Raw genomic sequence first — 21,280 nt, forward strand, 5'->3', positions numbered from 1 at the left:
CTGCCAATGATTCCGTTTGCGTTGTTTCATGGGTGAATCGGTACAATAATTGTGCCCACTCCAGAGATAAGGGGTGTTTCCGTATTCCCCTCACTTCCTCATCCCTTAATACCTCTTCTTCCGCCGCACCTCATTTCTTCATGGCCCCTATCCAAGCTGCCTCGGGTGGTCCCGCCGGTGCCCGTCAATGCATGGCTATACTCCTTTTTGCTAAGAGAATGGCTTGGGAGGCAAAGCGGCCCTGTACCTTCTTGGTTTTCTGCCTGCTGAATATTCCGAGGGCACAGGCTTCCCATGATACATGGTCAGAATGTTGGTCGTCTCTCGGAGTGTTCGGTGTATTCTGTCCCAATATTTTTGGACAGTGGGGCAGTCCCAAAACATGTGTTTGAAGTCCGCCTCAGGAGTCTGGCAGCGGGGGCAGGCGAAGTGTGTGTCAGAATAAAAACGGTGGAGCCTGTGTGGGGTTAGTTATGACCTATGGAGGATAATAAATTGAATGTTCCTGAAGCGTGCATTCCTGGAGACCTTTTTAGGATATTCTAGGACCTTTTCGCACTCTATCATTAAATACCCATCCACTTCATCTTCCCATGTCTGCCGTAATGAGTCTAATGGGTGGAGGATCAGTTCCCAAACGGCTTTGTATAGCCAGGTAACTAAGGGCCCGATGTAGGTAAGTTCATTTTACCACTTCTTAAATACCGAATCATATCGATTCGGTATTTAAGAAGTGGTAAAATGGAGGGGGAGATGTAGGTATTTCAGATTCGGTAAATACCGAATCGTTAAGATTCGGTATTTACCGATTCTGTAAATACCGAATCGGTAAAGCCCATTGATTCCTATGGGCATTGAAGCCCATAGGAATCAATGGTCATTACTGAATCGGTATTTACCGATTCGGTAAATTTACCGATTCAGTAAATTTACCGAATCGGTAAAATAGGCCCCCTACATCAGGAATGACCATTTACCGGTCGTTAACGGCCGAAATCGGCCATTACCGGTCGGTAAATGGACACCTACATCGGGCTATAAATGTCTGCCTTCTCCCATATGTAGTATGGTGTGTATCACTGGGTGTGTCGGGGGTTCCCCCTCATTTAGATCCCAGTAGGGTTGACAGCGGTCTAATAGTTGCCTCTGCAGTAGGAACTGACCCTGTGGAAGTTCATAGTGGGGAGCCATTTGAGCATATGTCCGTAGCTGTCCATCTTCAAACATGGATTCCACCTCTGTGACCGAATGCACAGTCCATGCCTCAAGTCTCAATTTACATGCCTGAAGGGCTCGGGTGGTATAGTATTTATTATGTCAGGGAACCCCTACCAATGGGAGCAGAGGTGAGTACAGGGGTTTCTCTCTGGACATACAATGGATTTTCAGCATGCACGTAGGGCCTATTGATACTTGTAGGGGGTAAGTGCGAAGTGGCTTAGTACCTGGCATTAGTAGTCTCTGGATTGCTGGGAGGGGTACCCGACCCTCCTCCGTGATTGTTTCTCCTATGTGACGCTCCGCTGTTCAGTGTGGCAACCACTGGAGTTGAGCCGCCAAGAAGTATGCTTCGAAGGACGGAGCTCCCAGCCCTTCCTAATTTGAGGGCAAATATAGTGTGATTAAGGCTACCCTATGTCTACCTCCTCCCCAGATCAGTGGGGTTGGGATTGTGTCCAACTCTCGAAAGAAGGGGCGCGGCGGTATCACAGGGAGATTGGTGAAATGATAGAGGAGTCTGGGGAGCATGATCATTTTTGCAAGGGCTACTCGTCCAATGGGGGCGAGAGGCAGTGTCTTCCAGAAGCCCACCGCCGTGCGTATCCCTGCTAGTACCTTGCGGTGGTTCCCTTCATACAGGTTCTCAGGTGAATGAAACAGCCTTACCCCCAGATATCTAGGGGCCGCAGTGCTCCAGGCAAGTGTGTGAGCTCCGACATATATTTTCGAGCAGGGCTAGATGAGGGCTCAGTGGGTTAATCATGGATTTGTCCCAATTGACTTTGAAGCCAGAGACCTCCGCGAAGTCTTGCAGTGTCATCCATATTAGGGAGAGGTCACTTGTGACGTCTCGGACATATAGCAGAAGATCTTCTGCGTACAATGATATGCAATGCACCGTGTCTGCTATCGGAATACCCCAGGTCTCACCCTCCTATCGCAACCTTATTGCCAGGGGTTCAACTGCCAGGGGCACCCCTGCCTAGTCCCTCATTCTACTGGGAAGGAAGCGGAAATGTATTTACCTATCCTTACCAGTGAGGTTAGGCCTTTATAGAGGAGTTGTGTATAGGTCCTACGTTTATCCTACGAAGGACGGCAAATAAATACGGCCCTAGCAAGGTATCGAAGGCCTTTACGAGGTCTAGAATCAGACACAGCACTTTAGGGAAGTGCATTCTTGCTCTGTCTTGGACATGAAACAACCTGCGTAGGTTTTGCGAGGTGTTATGCCTCGAAACAAATCCACATTGGTTGGGGTGGATCAATAGCGTGAGAATTTGGGTATACCGGTCCGCTAGGATTCTTCCTAATATTTTACAGTCAGCATTTAGCAGTGCTATTGGTCTGTATGAGGTGGGAAGCGTTAGGCCCCTGTGTGGTTTGGGAAATGTAGCAGGAATAGATTCCCTGAGCGAGCCTGGGAGTTTTCACCTCTGTCTAGCGTGTCTTCATGCATGGCTACAGCCCGGGGGAATCAGTTGGGCTGAGAAGGTACCGTAATATTCGAGCGGAAATCCGTCCATTCCTGGAGCTTTGTTACGTGCCAGTGTTCTGATTGCGTGGGTGACATCTGGGGATTTGATCTGGTAGGTCTACTTAACTGGAGAGCGTCCACCTCAGTCCACCCGCTATGCACCTCGTGGCCTGGCACCGTGCAGACAGGGCTGGCCGAGGGGTTCTAGGGCATCCGGGTAGGTTTTCTTTGCTCTGTGGCAGTATGCCCTGGGGATGTGTGGCTGTCTGTTCTTCTATATTTACCAAAACAGTTCAGAACCCAGACGGCAAGCCCCGGTGTCTCGGGGCTGCCCCCTCCACTTGATCATCGCCCGTCTTCTGTGGCTTCCTGGCTCGTGCCTCGAGCCGCAACGCTGTGAGGGGGGAAAGCTGCTGCACCTCCGGTGTGAAAGGCGTGCTACCCTAGTGGAGTGTCCGCCCCAGCTCGACTGTCGCGTGCCTTGTGGCCTGGTGCCGTGCAGACGGGGCCCAGAGGGAGAAGCAGAGACTGTCAGGCTCAGTAAAGGGGGAGGCTGTGCCAGGAAGAGCTCTCGTCTGCCTTGAACCGTGCTGCCAGAATGCATGTAGCTGCCAGTTGTTTCCCGATGCTGGGGAAGAATTAGACCTATCCTGGGATTGCGAAGTGCTGTGGCAATATGCCCTGGGGAGGTGTGGCCGTCTGTCCTGCTATATCTGCCCGAACAGGCTGGGGCCCAAACTGCGAAGCACGGTGACTTAGGGCTGCCCCCCTCTATCCGGGTACCTTCCCTCTTCCTTGGCCCCCCGGCTCGCGCCTCGAGTCCCAGCACTGTGAAGGGGGGGGAATGCCTCTGCTTCTCGGGCGTGTTAGGTACTTTATCCCAGCCATCGCACGCCTCGTGGTCTGGCGCCGTGCAGACAGGGCCCAGGGGCTCAGAGGGAGAAGAGGAGCATGCCGGGCTCAGAAATGGTAGGAAGCCACACCTGAGAGATGTCTCATTGGCCTTAAACCGCGCCGCGGGGGTGCATGAGACTGCTGGATGTTTCCCGATGTTGGGGAAGTACCAGACCCCGGCCTATGATGGCGGAGTGTCGATGAGGTCTGCCACCCTGCAACCGCCGCCAGTGTGTTCCAACCTTCCGCCGCGCACCTCGAGTCCCCGCGCCATGCGGGGGGAGGTCACAGTGTTCGGGTGCGAGCGAGTGGAGGGTGAAGCACCTCGTGCAGGAGGGCGGCAAGGGGCCTCTAGGCCAAGATCATGATACTGCTGCTGCTTCGGGTAGATCCCATGAGTGATCACTGTTTCCTCCCGGGACGTCCCTGTCCCTAAGCTGCGCTCTGACCTGGTGTATCCAGAGCTGCAGGGGTGCTCGGAGGGGTCTTTTTTGCAGCGTTCCTGCTTGCTGTGCCAGGAAAAGCCAGGGGACCTCGTGCTGGGTCTCATGATCCCCCCCCCCCGTCTCCACCACGGGCTCTCAGTGCTGGGTGGGCACCGCCATGTTGGCCTCGTTGGTAGTCGCCTGGGAGGCTGTTTGCAGCGCAGGCATCGCCGCTCGGTCCCCAATCCAGATGTTAGCTTGAGCCCAGGAGAGGGTTCTCGGCTCTGGTGCAGGTTTCAGGGGGGTTGGAAGGGGTTACGGCATGGATTATCGTGGATTGCACGGTCCGCCGGACGGAACACTAGAAAGGTACGTCCGCCATCTTAGCCGGCTAGGCCACGCCCCAACTGTTTATCTCGGTTATCTGTGAAATCGAATTAAATTGATAAAGAAGCTGTGATAGCTAAAGAACAAGAGGGTGCAGTTGCATGAATGGCAGATATCGAAGAGTGTTGTGATGGTGCATTTACTTCAGAGGATTGGAGGAAAGAAATGGAGAGCAATCTGGTGTCGAAGGAAGTAATTTGTATGATTGAGAAAGGAGAGAGGAGAGAAAAGACACGGTTTGTTGTAGATTTATCCCTTCGATAGAGTTTTTGGAAACATTTACTTTGCATACTCGGGATGTTGTAATGAGAAATTAAGTTTGTCCCTCCTCAAGAGTGGAGAAAAATGATAATTCGTATAGCACATGAAGGACACCTTGGACAAGCGTTAACCAAGAGAGTGAAAGAAATTTTGTTTGGCCTGGAATGGATGATGAGATTACAAGTTGGGTAGAAAATTGTTTAGGCTGCAAGGAGAGTGAAAAGAGATTTAAGACTGGTGTGATGGCAATATTCAGTCACATCGAGGATCCTAGAAAACCCTGGAGCAGTGTTTGCATGGATTTTATTGGGCCATTGTAGGTTGTGGGAAGTGAACTGAGACATGCCCTAGTTATGGTGGATGTGTATTCAAAATGGTTGATTTTCAAAGTTATGTTATGTTATGTTATGTTATGTTATGTGATTTTTATTTGGCGCACAGATGCTCCAGCTAAGGAGCGTCCTGGCGCCCGACAAGGCAGCTACACAACACAACTAAACTAAACTAAACAATAAACAACACAAGCATACAACTAAGGGAATAAAAACGTTATGAGGGAGGTGATGACAGAGAGTACCATATCTGTGATGGAAGGGGTGTGTAAGAAGAAGGGTTTTCCTCTTTTACTTATTACTGATAATGGCACACAACTTACTAAGCTACTTACCACGCTACTCCGGAACCCATAAAGGATTAGTGTTGAATTAGTAAAGTGAAATATGAAAGTAATTTGAGTGGTGGGTGTTAGACCTGTCAGCCCTCTGGGTGGTCCCTCCTTCTCATTTATTTATTTTTGTCCCCTTTTTGCCCCTCAATCATTTCACTTTTTTTATGTCTACTGGATTTTTCAGGTGTTGACCTAGGGGTTAGGTGCTCTTTGCCCTCATAGACTTTTTCTTGAAGCCCTAGGTGCCTTTCTGACTAAAATCTACCAGACATATAAAATGGTGGCTTACAACTGCCACAACTGTCACCTCAGAATCTAGGGCCATTGGGAACTATGAGGGGTTCCAGAACTTTCTGGTCCACTCTAGACCCTCTGGACCTAGGCTATAAATAGCGGAATGGTAGGCAGCCATTTTAGGTGATGTCCAGAGAGTGAGGAGTGAGTCAGTGGTTTGGGGAGGTAGGCGCACTAGAAGTGGTTAGATCGTCCCATAAGTCGACAGCCTCTTCTTTGAGGACGTCTCCCCCAGCCTTTGACCGAGCCCTGACGCTCATCGATTGACTTTACTGGCCAATCCTCCTGAAGGGGTCCCTGAGGGAGGCGTCATCGCAACCCCCCCCCCTTTTTGAGGGGAGCAGTCGTCCGTTGACAGAGGACAGCTGAGGTGTCAGAGGCTGTTCTGCTACACCCGTTCCCCTCCTCTATGTTGGACAACTTCTGCTGCCTGTGTCAGACCCACTACGATTCCCCTTACCGGCACCTGGAAGCGTCTGCAGAGATAGCGCGATACTGCGCAAGTCTGGTGCAGTGTTTTCCCCGTCCTGAGGGTGGGCGGAGTGTTCTCCTCAGCTCCAAGTGTTCCTGGTGGGGAGAGCAGCGTCTGCAGAGATAGCGCGAAACTGCGCAGGCCTGGTGTGGTGTTTCCCCATCCTGGGAGTGGGCGGAGTGTTGTCGAAGAAGCGTCAGACGGCGCGCAGGCCCAGAAGTGAACTTCCGATTGCCTGAGGAGGGAGAGGGGCGGCAACTAACTGAGCCACTGCTCTCCCGCACCTGCCCTGTAACGCTGCTGTCGGAAGGTCAGAAAAGACGACTCGAGAAGCAGTTCCACAGAAAAGGAGCCCGCAACGCCACTAACCCAGGGCGGCATCTGGTCGATTTCGTCCTGAAAGGCCTGTCTTCGAGCTTCTGGAATTCTATAGGGTTTTTGTTTCACTACAGTCCCCTGGGGAGTGGGAATCGTGTGAACCGCTATGTGGGTCTTCCCGGGTTGGTCAGAAAAGACATCCTTGTAACGGAGCAGTAGAGCCAGTATCTCTTCTCTTTGAGTCTCCGTTATTTCAGGGTTGACAGGGGTGTTGTGCACTGTATGAGAAATGGTCTCAACAGTTTGTACCGACTGGGGAGGTTTTCCCAACCATTTTTTTAGGAGGTTGATGTGGTACATTTGGGTCTTATTCCCTTTTACACGCAACACATAGGTGGTCTTTCCTATTTTCCGGAGAATCTCAAAAGGTCCTTGCCACTCTTTCTTGAGCTTGTGTGTAGAGGATGGCAACAATACTAAAGCCCAGTCGCCCACATCTAATTCCCTCCACTTCTTTCCCCTATCGTAAAAGGTCTTTTGCTTCTTTTGGGCTACAGCTAGATGGTCATGGGCCAGCGTTCTAAGTTTGTGGAGTCTCGACTGGAGTTGTCGTGTATAGTCCAAGAGAGCCTCGGCCTCTTGAACTCCCTCTTTTTCCCAACTGTCCTTCGTAATCTCCAGTAATGTCCTGGGAGCACGACCGAACAGCAACTCAAACGGGGATGTACCCAGGCTAGCTTGTTTTTGGCTTCGAAGGACAAAAAGGGCTAAAGGCAACAACTGATCCCAATTCTTACCATCCCCGGACAGAAGCTTCTTTAGGGTAAGTTTTAGACTACCATTATATCGCTCGACTAGGCCATCTGTCTGGGGATGGTATACAGAGGTTTTGATATGCTGGACTCCCAGTTGTTTACATACTTGGGCCATGAGTCTTGATACAAAGGGGGTTCCTTGGTCAGTAATGATTTCCCGAGGAAAGCCCATTCGGGAAAAGACTTCTACCAATTTCTGAGCGATGGCTGTAGAAGTAGCTGCTCTGAGAGGGAAGGCCTCAGGGTACCGAGTGGCATAGTCGACCAAGACTAGGGCATACAAATGTCCGCGTGTCGACTTCGGTAAGGGCCCAATAAGGTCCATCCCTACCCTATCAAACGGCTTTCCGATGATGGGTAGGGGGTTCAATGGAACCGGTGGGGGGACATAAGGATTTCTTCGCTGGCAAATTTGACACTCCTGGCAATAACGTTGTATCTGTGCATATACTCCAGGCCAAAAGAAGTGTTTTAGAATAGCCTGTCCTGTCTTTCCTGCCCCTGAGTGGCCTGCCAACAAATGTGCATGTGCGAAAAACAGTATTTGGTCTCTGAAGTCGACAGGAACTAAGAGTTGGGGAGTGTCACCGGACTTGGCTAACCTGTACAACAACCCGTTTTTCTCAATAAAGGTAGGGAAAGTTCTCTGTGAAGGGTCTTGACCGGAGCAGGCGATTTGCCAAGCATTGGAAAGCGTAGCGTCATTCAACTGCGCTGTTCTAAAATGTGTGTCTCTAGCCCAGGGCTCGGGAACAAGCAGCGCATTTCGTGGACCAGTTTGCAAGGCATCTTTTAACAAGGCAGAAAATCCCGGGTTGTCAGTGCCTATGATCACAGGTTCCGGCAGAGAAGGCATTACTCCCACCACTACCTCGGTTACAGTTCCTGCAGCAGTACACAAACTAACAGTGGCTAGGGGATATTCCCTAACGTCCCCATGAACACAGCGCATATGTACAGTTTTTCCCGCCATTAAACACGAATGAGGTACTAGTTCTTGGCGCACAACCGAGTGTTTACACCCGGAGTCTAATAGGGCCCTTACTACCTTCCAATGTATGGTGACACTTACGTAAAACACCGGTCCAGTTTCTTCCGCAAAGAAAAGAGAATGCGGTGCATAACTGACATCCATGGGCTCTTCCTCCCTTTCTTTTGTTTTTTTTCTACAAAACCTCGCTATGTGTCCCCACTCTCCGCAATCGTAGCATTGAGGACCTGGAGTAGGTTGTACCTCAGGCTTGGGAAAGCGTGGTCGTTGAGGTTCAAACAGAGGTTTTACATACTTTTTCTCGACTCTCACTGGTATGGGTTTCAGAGGTTTTTCCGGTTCTTTTACCGGGGGTCGACCCTGAGCACGGGCATAAGAGGTGGCCATTTCAATGGCATGCTCGAGAGTTAGTCCTGCGTGCTGTTTCAACCAGCGTTGTGTGCCATAAGGGAGGGCCTCTAAAAATTGTTCGAGGTAAATTTTATTCATTACATCGTCTATGTTACCTTCCTGCGGTTTCAACCAGAGGTCTGCGGCTGCTTTTAGCGTATAAAACAGAGTTTTGGGAAGGTCTCCGGGGGTGCCACGTTCCTGTCGGAATTTGAGTCTGTGAGTCTCTTCATCAACACCCAGCCGATCCAAGATATACTTCTTTACGGCGGCATACACTGCAGTGCCGTCTCTATTAACCGTTTGGTAAGCGGACTGGGCTTCACCAGTTAGCAATGGTGCTAGGTAGAATGGCCACCTATCCCCCGGCCAAGCACTGGCTCTGGCAGCTCTTTCAAAGTTGAGGAAGAAAGCCAAAGGATCGTCACCCGGAGTGAATTTTTGTAGTGGGACAACGGGACCAGGAGCGTTTGTTCTGCCTTGTCCCAACACCGCCAAAAGTTGATTCTGTCCCTCAGCCAACTTCACGAGATTATCAACTTGAGCCTGTATGGCGTTAGAAAACGTTGTACGGTCCGTGTCAGCCTGAGTAGCGGTCTGGCCTATTGCCCACTCGAGTTTTGTCTGAGCCTCTTTCATTTGTTGAATTAAAGCTTCCATCTTGTATCAGAGGACGGTTCAAAAGGGAAATCCGAGTCACGGCACCACTTGTAAGGGTTGCGAGTGCTGGGATAGCGGGCAATGAGGCAAAACCACAGAGGAAAGTATAGTGGCACTGAAGGATTTATTAAAGTCCATACGATAACAGAACTGTAGGTCGGATATAAAGTAGTTTCCTCCGTCAGGCCAGGGGTCCCGGATGGTACATCTGTAGGAGGATCTTCTTACTCCCAGGGGACGTGGCGCGGGAAGGAAAGGAAAGAAAGAAAACGCCACATTACTGGACTGCGTTGTTTATCCGACACGTGGAAAGGGTAGGGTAGGGGCGTGAGGGGGACACCAGGGACCATCACCTTCTGTCGTGTTTCTTTACCAAGGCGGCACCTTATGCAATTCCATCCCTTAGTCACTCTCACCCGCCCCTTAACCGTTTCCTCCCTCCGACTGAAAGAGTCCCCGTATACGAGCTCGTACCTTGCGGTGCCACACTTCTCCAGGTGAAGTGTGGCTGGGCGAAGCGTGGTTCCGTTGACCTCCTGGCTCTCCTGCTGTCGGTCTCTCCCCGTCTCCTGCTTCAGTCTCCTCGAGCAATCCGGTTCCGGGTTCCTTCCGTCCAGCGGCGAAGACGTCCGATGCTTCCTGTGCTGCTCCGGCGTTCGCGCCCTCCTGTTCTAAACCTCGCGTTATCAGCGCCGTCGTGGAAGATGATTGGACATCAGGGTACGACGTCACCGATGAAGGCCCCGCCCCCGGGCAAGCCCAGGCGGCCGTGGAAGGTGCACGAACATCCTGTGTGTGCCGAGGCGGAAACGAAGAGGGACAAACATCAGCAGCAGAGTCGTGGCAGGTAGGAACCCCCTGACAGGATGTCATTAGAAAGGCACAGATAACTGGCAGTGGTTTTGCATGGGCGCAGTACGATGAGGAATTCAGAGCACGGTTGGCCTGGGATCCTGAGGCAAAATGGGGGGAGTTGGACACAGACTTGTGGTAACATACTATGGGGGCATCGGCCGGCGGAAAAACCATTTTCACAGCTAGCGGTTTGCCGTTAATTTACCGGCCCTTTCAGGGGAAGTCCACCCGGGGAGGGGTGGGTACAGCAGCGTCAACAGTACAACATGCCAATGGGACCTGTTGGGATTTTAACAGGGGTCACTGCCCCAGAGATTATTGTAAGTTCAGGCACGAATGTTCTCAATGTGGAAGAAAACATCCATTGGTCAGGTGTTGGGGACCCCGGTTGCCAGGGAATCAACAATGGCCACAACAGCCTACTAACGCCCCTGGTCCTGCACAGCAGCCTCAGCCTCATAGGGGAGGGAAAAGCACTCCAGGAGCTGGGCCCAAAGGCTCGTACTCCGGTTAAAGTTTTTCAGCTTGCAGTGGCTCTGAGAGGTTATGGGAATGCTGATGCTTGTAAGTTATTGCTGGATGGTTTTCGGGAGGGTTTTCGGCTTGGCTATACAGGACCGCGGCTGCGGCGGTGGTCCAAAAATCTATTGTCAGCTGATGAACATAGAACTGTAGTGCAAGACAAATTGGATAAAGAAGTGCGGGAGGGGAGGATGGCAGGTCCCTTTGATGATTGGCCTTTGGAAAATCTCATTGTTTCCCCCATTGGTGTAGTCCCGAAGAAGGAGTCTGGGCAATTTTGTTTAATTCAACACTTGTCATGGCCGGAGGGCTCTTCGGTTAATGACTTCATTGATGAAGTAGCTGCTTCGGTATCGTATTCTTCAGTGGATGTGGCCATGGCCTTGGTTGTGTCTGCCGGTCCTGATGCGCAAATGGCTAAATGTGATATAAAATCTGCATTCCATTTGCTACCAGTACATCCCGGGGATTGGGATCTTTTGGGGATTCAATTTCAAGGGAAATGGTATGTTGATAAAGCTTTACCAATGGGTTGTTCCATCTCCTGCGCACTATTTGAGACTTTCAGCACTTTTCTCCAATGGTTTTTCACTGATTGTTCAGGACACCAGCTAGTAACACACTACTTGGACGATTTCTTTTTTGTTGGCACTCCCAATTCCCCGGCATGTCAGAATGCTTTGCGGACATTCCAGAGTTTGATGGATTTTTTAGGTGTGCCTTTGGCACCGGAAAAGACAATGGGCCCCTGCGCGACTATGTCTTTTTTGGGTATTGAGATAGATTCTCATGCTATGGAAGCACGTTTACCGGTGGAGAAAAAGGCTAAAATTTTGGAACTCTTACATTCCATGCTGATCAAGTCAAAAGTGGCAGTCAAAGAGATTCAGGTGCTGTTGGGCCATCTTAATTTTGCCTGCAGAGTGGTCAGGGCGGGTAGAACTTTCTGTAGGCGTCTGGGCAGGGCCCTATCAGGCCACTATTTACCTCACCATCACGTTCGCTTATCAGCAGGGGTTAAGGAGGATTTGCAGATGTGGGTAGCCTTTTTGCATTCTTTCAATGGAATTCCCCTGCACAGGGAGGAAGACTGGGTCTGGGAAGTCCAAATTTTCTCTGACGCTGCAGGCAGTGATGGTTTCGGTCTTTACTGGCAGGGCAAGTGGTGTGCAGAACAGTGGCCGGCTCAGTGGAAGAACGGAGGCAGGAGCATTGCATTTCTAGAGCTATTCCCGGTGGTGGTTGCCCTGACTTTGTGGGGTCATGAGCTTGCTCACAAAAAAGTCCTGTTTCGTATTGATAATAAGGCTGTGTTGGACATTATCAATAGGCAGTCGGCCAGGGATGCCCAGATTTTGAAGCTCCTGCGGGTTTTTGTGTTGGGGTGCTTAAAGTACGACATCAGTTTTAAGGCCTTGCACATTCCTGGTGTGGACAATGACATTGCGGATGCTTTGTCTCGTTCACAGTGGGAGAGATTCCATGGGCTAGCCTCGGAGGAGGACAGGACGCCGACCCCCATGCCAGAACATCTTTGGACGGTAGGCAAGACAGGGTCTAAAAGTTGGTGGTAGGTTCACTGGCAGCCTCCACTAGGGCAGCATATGAATTAGCCTGGAAAGAGTTTTTGGAGTCTGGAGCTTGCTGGCACGTACCCGGTTGGAGACGTTCTGAGGATGTGGTGCAGTTTATTCTTCGCTTGATGGATAAAGGTCTGACTCGTGTTACAATTGCAGGAAAATTGGCTGGTGTTGCGTTCATGGGCAAGTTATTTTGGGGCTATTCTCCTTCAGCAGGGGAGGTTGGTAAACCCATGCTGGAGGGTTGGTCCAGGGAGCAGGGAAAGGAGCAGTTGGTCCGACAACCTTTATCATGGCAGACCTTGGCCCGAGTTTTGCAAGCATTGCCCTCTGTTTGTTTGGATGAGTTTGAGGTTTGTCTCTTTTCGACTCTCATGGTATGGATGTTTTTCGTTGCTTTCAGAGTGTCGGAGTTGTTGGGATCTAAAGTTACTTTTGGGGTGGGGTGGGGGGGATGTTCACTTTTCCGAGACAGGTTTGCACATTTGGCTGGCTCGCGCGAAAACTGATCAGAGAAGCAAAGGGAAGGGTATTTGGCTAGAGGCATCTTCTCCTCCGGAGACGTGCCCTTTGCGGTGGGCTAGGCGTTTGAAGGCTCGTTCGGGGGCGGCTGATGAGGTCTCTGTTTTTCAACATTTGGATGGTTCTCGGGTGACTGAATATCAGCTACGCATGGTGCTGCGTAAGGCGCTGCGTTTTCTTGGATTGGATGACAGACATTATGGTACTCATTCCTTCAGGATTGGGGCGGCTACGGAGGCTCATAATAGGGGTTGGTTGCAGCAGGATATTATGTCTTTAGGGCGATGGTCTTCCAACTGCTTTCAGCGCTATGTGCGGAATGTTCCTGGGGCTGCGCTTGGGTCTGCTACTTTTCCTTAAAAATTGATGCTGCTTTTCTTTTTCAGGTTCCGTGGCCGGCCCCCGTTCAGCTGTAATGACGATATGGATTGTTGGGCATTCCTTCATAAGGCGTGCAGAAGCTCAAGCTCAGAAAAGTTATTTTGGTTGTACACTTAGTTTTAATGACCGATTGTTTAATATTGTGTGGAAGGGCAAAGGGGGTATGATTTGGAGGGAGCTTATTCCTGCCTTGAATTCCTGGTTGGTAGGAGGTATTTGTCCGGATGTCTTGCTTTTACACCTCGGTGAAAATGATCTTTGTGGGGTGAAAGGGGTGGTTCTTTTGAGGACTATGAAGAAAGATCTTTCCCTCATAAAACAACAGTGGTCAGGCTGTCATGTTTTGTGGACTGAATTGGTCCCCCGCAGGACTTGGAGGGGTGCGCTTAAGCCTAGGGCAGTTGATAAAGCGCGCAAGAAATTAAATTTGGAGGTTTCGCGTTTTTGTAGAGATTTAGGTTTTGGGCGGGTGTCCCATAAGGACATTCGTTATGACGCCATGGAGTTTTTTCGTAGTGATGGAGTTCATTTGTCTCGTATTGGGATGGACTTATATTTATTGGAATTACGAGAGGTACTTTCCAGGTGTTTGAAAATTCAGAATTTTCTTGGTTAAAACTTAGTTGATCCTTTGTTTAGTTCTTGGGGGGGCAGAAAGAGAGGGGTGTAGTTCTTTCCCCCCCTCTTTTCTGGGTGGCGGAAATTGGGGGGTTTTTGCCAGCAGGGACATGAAGGTTGTTGGGATTTTGTTAAAATGGGGCTATGGCTGGAGAAGTTGAAATAGATGTTTCGTGGGGTGGTTACACTGTTTGGTTAACGTAAGTTGTTGGTGGGCAATTTGGGAATGTGATGTTATGCTTTTGGGTTGGGATGATGGTTAAATGATTATGCAGTTTTTGTATTGGTTTGAATTGTAATTATGTTGTACAGGGTGGGGGCGGGGATTGTGACGTATTAGGGGCGGGCCTGACGTTTGGGGTGTTTAAGGTAATAATTTAATTAGTGAGGATTAGTTTTGTAAGGCGTTTTGCCAGGGTTGTATGTTGTGAATATGCACCTGTTTCAATAAAGCGGCCTTTTTCACACTCTCATTTGGTTTGGTGGTCTGCTCACCCCTCCCCGAGTCCATGAAATGGTAGAGTGCCCAATGTGCCAAGCGTCAGACTTCCCAAAACCACTAACATCCATCAACACAAAGGACATCCCCGGCCTCAACCCCATAGGTGATGGTCAGGGCGAACAATAGAAGTCTGCCAGAGAAGCACAACCTTCTGTTAGTGATTAATGACTATTCCAAATACCCCAAGACTGAATTGGTAAATAGCACATTTGCTGATAAACTGATCCCAAAATAAAACAAATTAATGGTCACTCATGGCATCATCCAAGAGCTAAGAACAGACAATGGTTCTCATCTCCCAGGGCAGGAAGTCGTTGGTTATCTCACAGATGTTCTAGACTGCTAATATTGTGTGTTCTTTATATTTTGAGAGGAATGTAATGTTGCACATGCACAGCATTCGGAGGAGCACGTGGTTTAGCCAAGATAATATACAGCATGCAATATTGTTGATGGTTTGCTCTACAAATTATTATTATTATTATTATGTTTCTTATATAGCGCCAGAATCGACCCCCGAAAGGGATATCTCCGCGCTTGCCTTGGGAACCAGTCCTGGCTTTTCCCTCTGAGATAGCCCCAACAGGGCATCCCCAAGGTGATAGCCAGGCATCCCGCCGCAGGGGGCCGTTGTGGAGATTAAGCAAGCTTAATGCCCAGAGTTGCAGAGTGTGAACCCATGATTAGGTCAGGCACCGAAGAGAGAATTATGGAGTCTATGGACATTTGAGCTCAAGACCCTGCCGCGTCGGGAATCGAACCCTGGTCCCGGGTCTGACCTCTGCTTCAGGGTCTGCCTGCTCTAACCGGTGAGCCACACTTCTCCACCCAAATGTTGTCATAGAAGTTAATAAAAAGACGTGGGGACCTCGTGTGTGTCGTCTTTGGGGCAAGATACACACCACAGTACTGTGTCCTGTATCATCCACATGACATGCCAATTTCTCGCACCACTCCGCCATCTCTCGTGTGTGACCCCTTAAGCCAACTTTTAGCCAATAAACAGCCATTTGCATGCTGTAAATCCAAAACCCATATTTTCAGTAAGAACACCGAAACTACAGCTCCCAGAATTCATGCCCAACTCATTCGCACTAGTGTGGTATATTACTTATACAAAGCGGCTAGGGAGAATTAATTCCAGTCATGGACCTTTGTTTAACAGCCAAAAGCATTCTTGGAGTTGCAGTCTTGACTGTTTTAAAATAATCCGATTGGACTGACATCATTGGAAAAAAAATATTTGTAAATGTAAAGTCCATGAGAGAAATATATGGTCACTGATGAAATGGAAAAAAGATCATTCCTACTAGGAGGTTATGTCGGCTGCGAATAAATTACGCGCATCTTTAAATCTCCTTAATGTCTACGTGTCCGCCGATTGGCTACAATCATGTTATGAATGTGTGAAACTAACGAGTATGTCCATGAACCGACATCAAAGCCCATTATTTTATCCTACGAAACCGTGATCTATGCATACTTCTCATATGCATTTCCACCATTTGCTGTTTATATGCTTATTTAACCTCCTAGCTATATTCCTAAATACATTTTCTTTTTCAGATGTAAGAACTTCAAAGTATTACTGTGGGATTACACATTGTGTGTAGGTACACTTACAGTTCTAGGTGTGCGAGCCTCGAAGGCATTCCATCATTTGTAAGCACTCTGCGGGCGTGTCTCCCACACGTGTGTTTTAAGCTTGGACACTCCCCAACCCCAGACTATGGTTTCCCGGGCTGTCTCGTGGCTGCCAGGTACGTTTTGACCCAACCCCACCGGCTCAGGTGCTCGCGGGAGTTGTAGTGTGGCGCGAGCCGCTCCCGCTCGCGGCCGGCTGCAGCTGCGCGCACGCGGATTGGCTGCTAAAGTTTCACCCCGGAAGGCGCAGGTAATAACACTGAGAGTCCCAGAGGGAAGGGAAGGGCTGAGCTGGAAGAAAACTGCCTTAGGCTGTCAGGAGCCGTGATCCGAAAATAGAAAAGCGACGGAGATCTGCAGGTCCTCGCTCGATCCCCTGGAACCCACCGGAACTGCCCTGCAATCCGGGATCAATTTGCAACAAAAAAAAAACGCAGCTTTTGCCGAGATCCTTTCGAGCCCGCCCTGCCCACAGCACCCGGGCGGCTCTGCTGCAACACACCGGAGCGGCACTGGGATTCACCCCTGCTTCCTTGGAACTGCGATTTACTTCTTCAGCACCGGGCTTTGCCTCCCCAGGAACCAATGCGATCAGCTCAGGCGAGGACCCTGCCGCACCTGTCCTGCTCTCCAAGACCTGCGCTGGTTCGCCCTTATATACTCTCCCCAGGACTCTGTTGGACGCCCTCAGTCCTTCTCCCCGGAGTCCTGGCCACCGACTCAACCAGGACTCTCCGCCTGGAAATATTTATTTCGGAGGCTCCCTGTGGTCTGCCGTTTCTTAACCCTAGACCACCTGCGGTTTCCAGAACACTCCCCCTCTTCTAACGCTACTTATATTTGCCAAATACTCGTTCCTTCTCATTGCACTTCCTTGCTCCCATGCCCCCAGAATTCCTTCCACCAACGATTCCACCCTCTTGTTATCATTGGACCCCCCTTCCCACTGACTCAACCATTACCACTTCCTAGTGTTTCTCCCAAAACTGTTCTTTTGGGCTTCCTCTGACTCTATCCTCTGTATTTCCCCAGGACTTTTTTCCCGGCTCTTCCCTAGGATTGCCCCCACCTCGTTGCCAAAACCTTCCCCGCTCTACTGACTGTTCCTTTCTTCCCCAGCGACTCACTCTAGACCTTTCTGAGGAATCCTGTCCCCCAACTTGCTGTTCCATAGTCTCTCACCCTTTTTATTCTTTCCTCACCCAAGCTCTTTCCCCCCTCCCAGCTTTTCCCCAGGAGACTTTTCCCCAGAACCCCCCCCCCCCCCCCCCCCATCTCCTCCTAAGCATCCAGTGTCTCAGGCCCTGGAGTAAACGCCTCTCAACAGTGGCAGCATGACTGAAGTCAGCCAGGAGATGCTGTTGCGCTTCCTGTTGCAGGCGGGAGGAAAAGTGAAGAACTCTGAGCTCCTGAGTAGGTTCAAACCCCTTCTGGACTCCCCAGACCCCAGCCAAAAAGCTGCCACGCGGGAACACTTCAAGCGCCATGTGAACAGCCTGGCGGTGGTGAAGGATGAGGGTGGAACCAAGTATGTAGTACTCAAGAAGAAGTACCTGCCCCCAACCGAGGCTCGGGCAGGGGAAGGGGTGGGAAGCCTGGACACTGCTCCACTGACCCCTCTTACCACCAGCAGTAAAGAAGGCCCTCCTAGCAAGAAAACTGATGATATCCCACATCCCAGCAGCTCCAGGGAGGATGCCTCGGCCAAGGGTGAAGAAGGCGATCTCCCACTCATGAGTAGGCAAGAGGCAACCAGGAGACCCAGAGAGAGGACTAGGAGCCAAGGAGAGAGCTTCCGAAACAGCTGCTCTGCAGAGGAACCCAAACCCAGTACAACTCTTGCAGAAGAGGAATCCCAGACCTGGAGCGTAGGAGAGGGGCCCAGGAGATCAAGAGACGATGGCAGCTACGCAAAAGAGGTACAAGGCACTGAAACCCAAGATCTAGAAAACAGAGAAAAACCACAGAGGCGCACGGGTCCGCAGGCTGTGCGCAGCGGCTCTCTGGAGAGGTGCATTAGTCCCCAGGAAGGATCCGCTGCAGGTGGTTGCAGAATGCCAGTTGCACCCGCTCCAGCAGGAAGTGTCCGGAATGCCAATATGAATCTCGGTGGGGAGCGGAGACTCTCCCTCGGAGCTCTGGATAACTACCAATCTTCACAAGGCTACATTTCCCCAAAGTCTGACCCACCGCCCAGGAGACGATCCATGGACCTGCTGGAACAAGCAATTGGCCGAGCCCGACTAATGCCAGCCCGGTCTCCTGCAGAGGAGCATGAGGAGGCAATGCAAGAACCTCCGCCCAGTGATCCTTCATTGGTACAGAATAGGGAGAAAAGTGGAGACCCTGAGGACACTGAGCAGAAGAGAGAATCTGTCTTCACCCTGGTAGCCAGGATTGACAAGGCAGAGCCTGCAATAAATCCACAGATCTTGAGTAATGCAGAGGCAAAGAAAGGGCAACCCAAAGAACCCGCACAGAAACCTTACATGTTGCCCCTTAGGTGTCCTCCGCCACAAATAAGAGTCACACATGAAGAAAAACAGCAAGATGTCAGCACAGACCAGGAAAGGACCTTTCTTCAAAACAAGGAACATTTTGAATCAACCCAGGCCGCCGATATGGCTCTGCCTAAATCTCCTAACGTGAAAAGAAGACAACACGATGAAGCTGGGGCCAGATCCCCACACCTCAAAAGGGGGTCCAGAGCAATAAAGGCGAACGAGGAGAGCAAGTTCTCAGATACTGTTCCGCTGGATACTGCAGAGCACGACTGGCTGGTGAAAACCACTGCTGGCCGCTGGTCCCATCACCTCTATGGGCTTTTGCTGAACGATTCTGAGCTATTTGAGAAGAAAGACTTCATGTCTGGGTTCACCGCACTCCACTGGGCAGCAAAGAGTGGCAGTTCGGAAATGCTAACAACGTTGATTGAAATTGCCAAGAAGGCAGGTTTGAAAGTAGACGTCAACATGAGATCCTTTGGTGGTTACACACCTCTACATGTGGCCGCCATACATGTACGTGAAGAAGTTATCCTCAAGCTAGTCAGGAACTATGGCGCCAAGGTTCACCTCCGGGACTGGAGTGGGAAAAAGGCTTATCAGTACCTGCAAAAAAACACCCCTCTTGCATTACGGTATGTTTTGGATGACCCAAGCGTGTTCATCACTGGTCAGGGCGCTCCCATCAAGAAGAACTCAAAGGTTGCCTCTTCTATCCTGGGGTCTACCAGCGCCTTCCTCGGAGCCTTGTCTGAAGACATCCCTTTCCATGACCTCGCTAAGGGCCTCAAGAAACCGCCATCTTTGAATAAACTGCTTTTCAACGCCCCTGCAGGACCGAAGAAGAAGCCCAAAACCAGGGGATCCTTTGCGTCCTTTTCCTCCCTTCATGAAGAAGAAGAGGAGGTGGACAGCTTTGTAGGGAAGCGCAGGCCCAGATCCGAATTTTACAGCCAGTAGTGTGTGTGTGTGTGTGTGTGTGCTCTGCAAAGTCCTGTTTATTGTCTAGCAATAATCGAACACTTTCTGGAGCAACCCACCACCCTCTTAGAAAACTGTACAAAGCTCTATTGAACTTCGCCTTAAATTTCTATTTGGTGTCTATAAATAGCTGTTAAATGTGCCTGTACCTCTGGTGATGCAAAGGAGGAGTGTACTAACATGGGTAGCACTACACAAGAACATGGGAAATGACAAACTAATGGTAACTTCCAATCTAAGAAATGTGTTTGTAATTGGTGATTCTTGTTAATTAAGACCATCTTTAGTTTGTAGGTTTCGTTTGGGTGGAAGTCTTAAAGCAGCACATGCGGTTTATGTGCGGCGAAATGGTTGCACCTATTCAATGGGCAGTTTTTCACCCACGGCCAGTTGTTGCTGGACACTTGCAAAACAGAGTGGTCTCCAGTCTGATTCACGTTTATGGAGAGAGTGGCTCGGAGCTGTCTAAAACTGCCTTACCTTTTTGTGATTTTTGTTTTCTAATGTAAGAAGTTGATTCGGTGTTCGGATGTGTGGGCAGTGCAAAATGTTTTGTTTTTTCGTTTTTCCCCTCAAAGCACATTTCTGTAACGGGGAGGCTAGTGTTGGTAGCAGGTTTAAGGTAAATTCTGGTGCTCAGAAAGTGCACGACAGGACCTTTTAGTATCAGTTTTCAGACGACTTGAAAATATATCATCTGAATTTGTCCTCATTTTTTTTTTTTTTTTTTACCCTCAGGGCTGCCCCCACCCCTGTGAGTGTGTTGCCCGCTTCCCTCGCTGCTGTGCTGTGTTTGCAGCATCCTTTGAAGCAGGTCTCTCTGGGGATTTCTCGGGTGACTGTCTTTTGGCCAGTCTTAGATGGTAAAGCTATTGGAACTTGTGCATTCTGTTTTTATTCACGTTTAAAATGCGTGTTTTTCAGATCTACTGGTCCCCTCGTTGTTTTCCGAGTCTTACTAAAACGTTATTTTTATGTGTAGCACTTAGATGCGTTTGTAACCAAGCCAGCCGTTCGAAATTCCCATGCGTGGGCATTTTCTTGCCTTACTTGTATGGCATTATATACAGAAACGTGCAAGAAACTGGTATGAATTTAAAGGCCCGGTGTCCCTTATTCTGGCGTTTTTGAAGTGTGCACTGCCTAGGTCTAATACTATGTGCTGCCCTGTGTTCTCACCGTAGCACGAGCCTCGGGGTGTAAACAGGCGGTCACAGGAGGAAGAAATACTGCTGGGTAGGTGCTCCGGACTCCTTTAAATAGAAATGAATCTCCCCCAAACCTGGTGTCCGGTGTACCTGCTAAAATACGTTCTCTTAAAGTGCCTGGTAGGTTCACGAGGTTGATGGGGATGAACAAACTTGGGGATATATGTAATATGGTATAAAAAAATGCATCGTGATATTCTGTCACTGCAAGTAGGAGGGCGGAGGCTGCATTTAAATTTTACTTCAAAGAACCACCACAACGGAATTGGCTTGTTTACTTTAAAGTTTGAGAGGCAGTGAGTTGTCCATATCGTAAAATAATTAAATAATCCTCCAGATATACCTGAATTAAAATCGATTTTGTAGCATTTCTTGATCATGACAATTTAACATGAACTAATCATGCTGTACGAACACTTGTATGATGATATATTTATAATAAACATATTTAAAGTATTTTAGCGTCTGCCCACAACTCCTTTTTTTATTTTTTACTTTTTTATGACTATATTTCAATCCAGAGAACTGCAGCCTGGGTATAGTTTTAAAAACGCTGACCTGCTGCGTATGTACTTATTTCTTCGGTAACAAGTCTGTGCATGCACTCCCTTGAGGCACTTGTGCGTTATCAAACCCTTTGTTATTTTGCCAATAAGCACCGTCCAGAGCGTAACATTTTTTAAACTGTAAT

At 49.6% G+C, this 21,280-nt stretch overlaps 1 protein-coding gene across 1 annotated transcript; it reads left to right on the forward strand.

Moving 5' to 3' along the window:
- The first annotated feature begins 16,147 nt into the window (after window positions 1-16,147).
- Window positions 16,148-21,043, forward strand: SOWAHA (sosondowah ankyrin repeat domain family member A). Its single transcript, XM_086931622.1, has one exon. It carries the CDS (start codon window positions 17,231-17,233, stop codon window positions 19,358-19,360), a length of 2,130 nt encoding a protein of 709 aa, XP_086787748.1. The 5' UTR covers window positions 16,148-17,230; the 3' UTR covers window positions 19,361-21,043.
- The last annotated feature ends 237 nt before the right edge of the window (window positions 21,044-21,280 follow it).

This window comes from Lissotriton vulgaris, chromosome 7 (assembly GCF_964263255.1).
Source record: "Lissotriton vulgaris chromosome 7, aLisVul1.2, whole genome shotgun sequence".
Taxonomy (NCBI): domain Eukaryota; kingdom Metazoa; phylum Chordata; class Amphibia; order Caudata; family Salamandridae; genus Lissotriton; species Lissotriton vulgaris.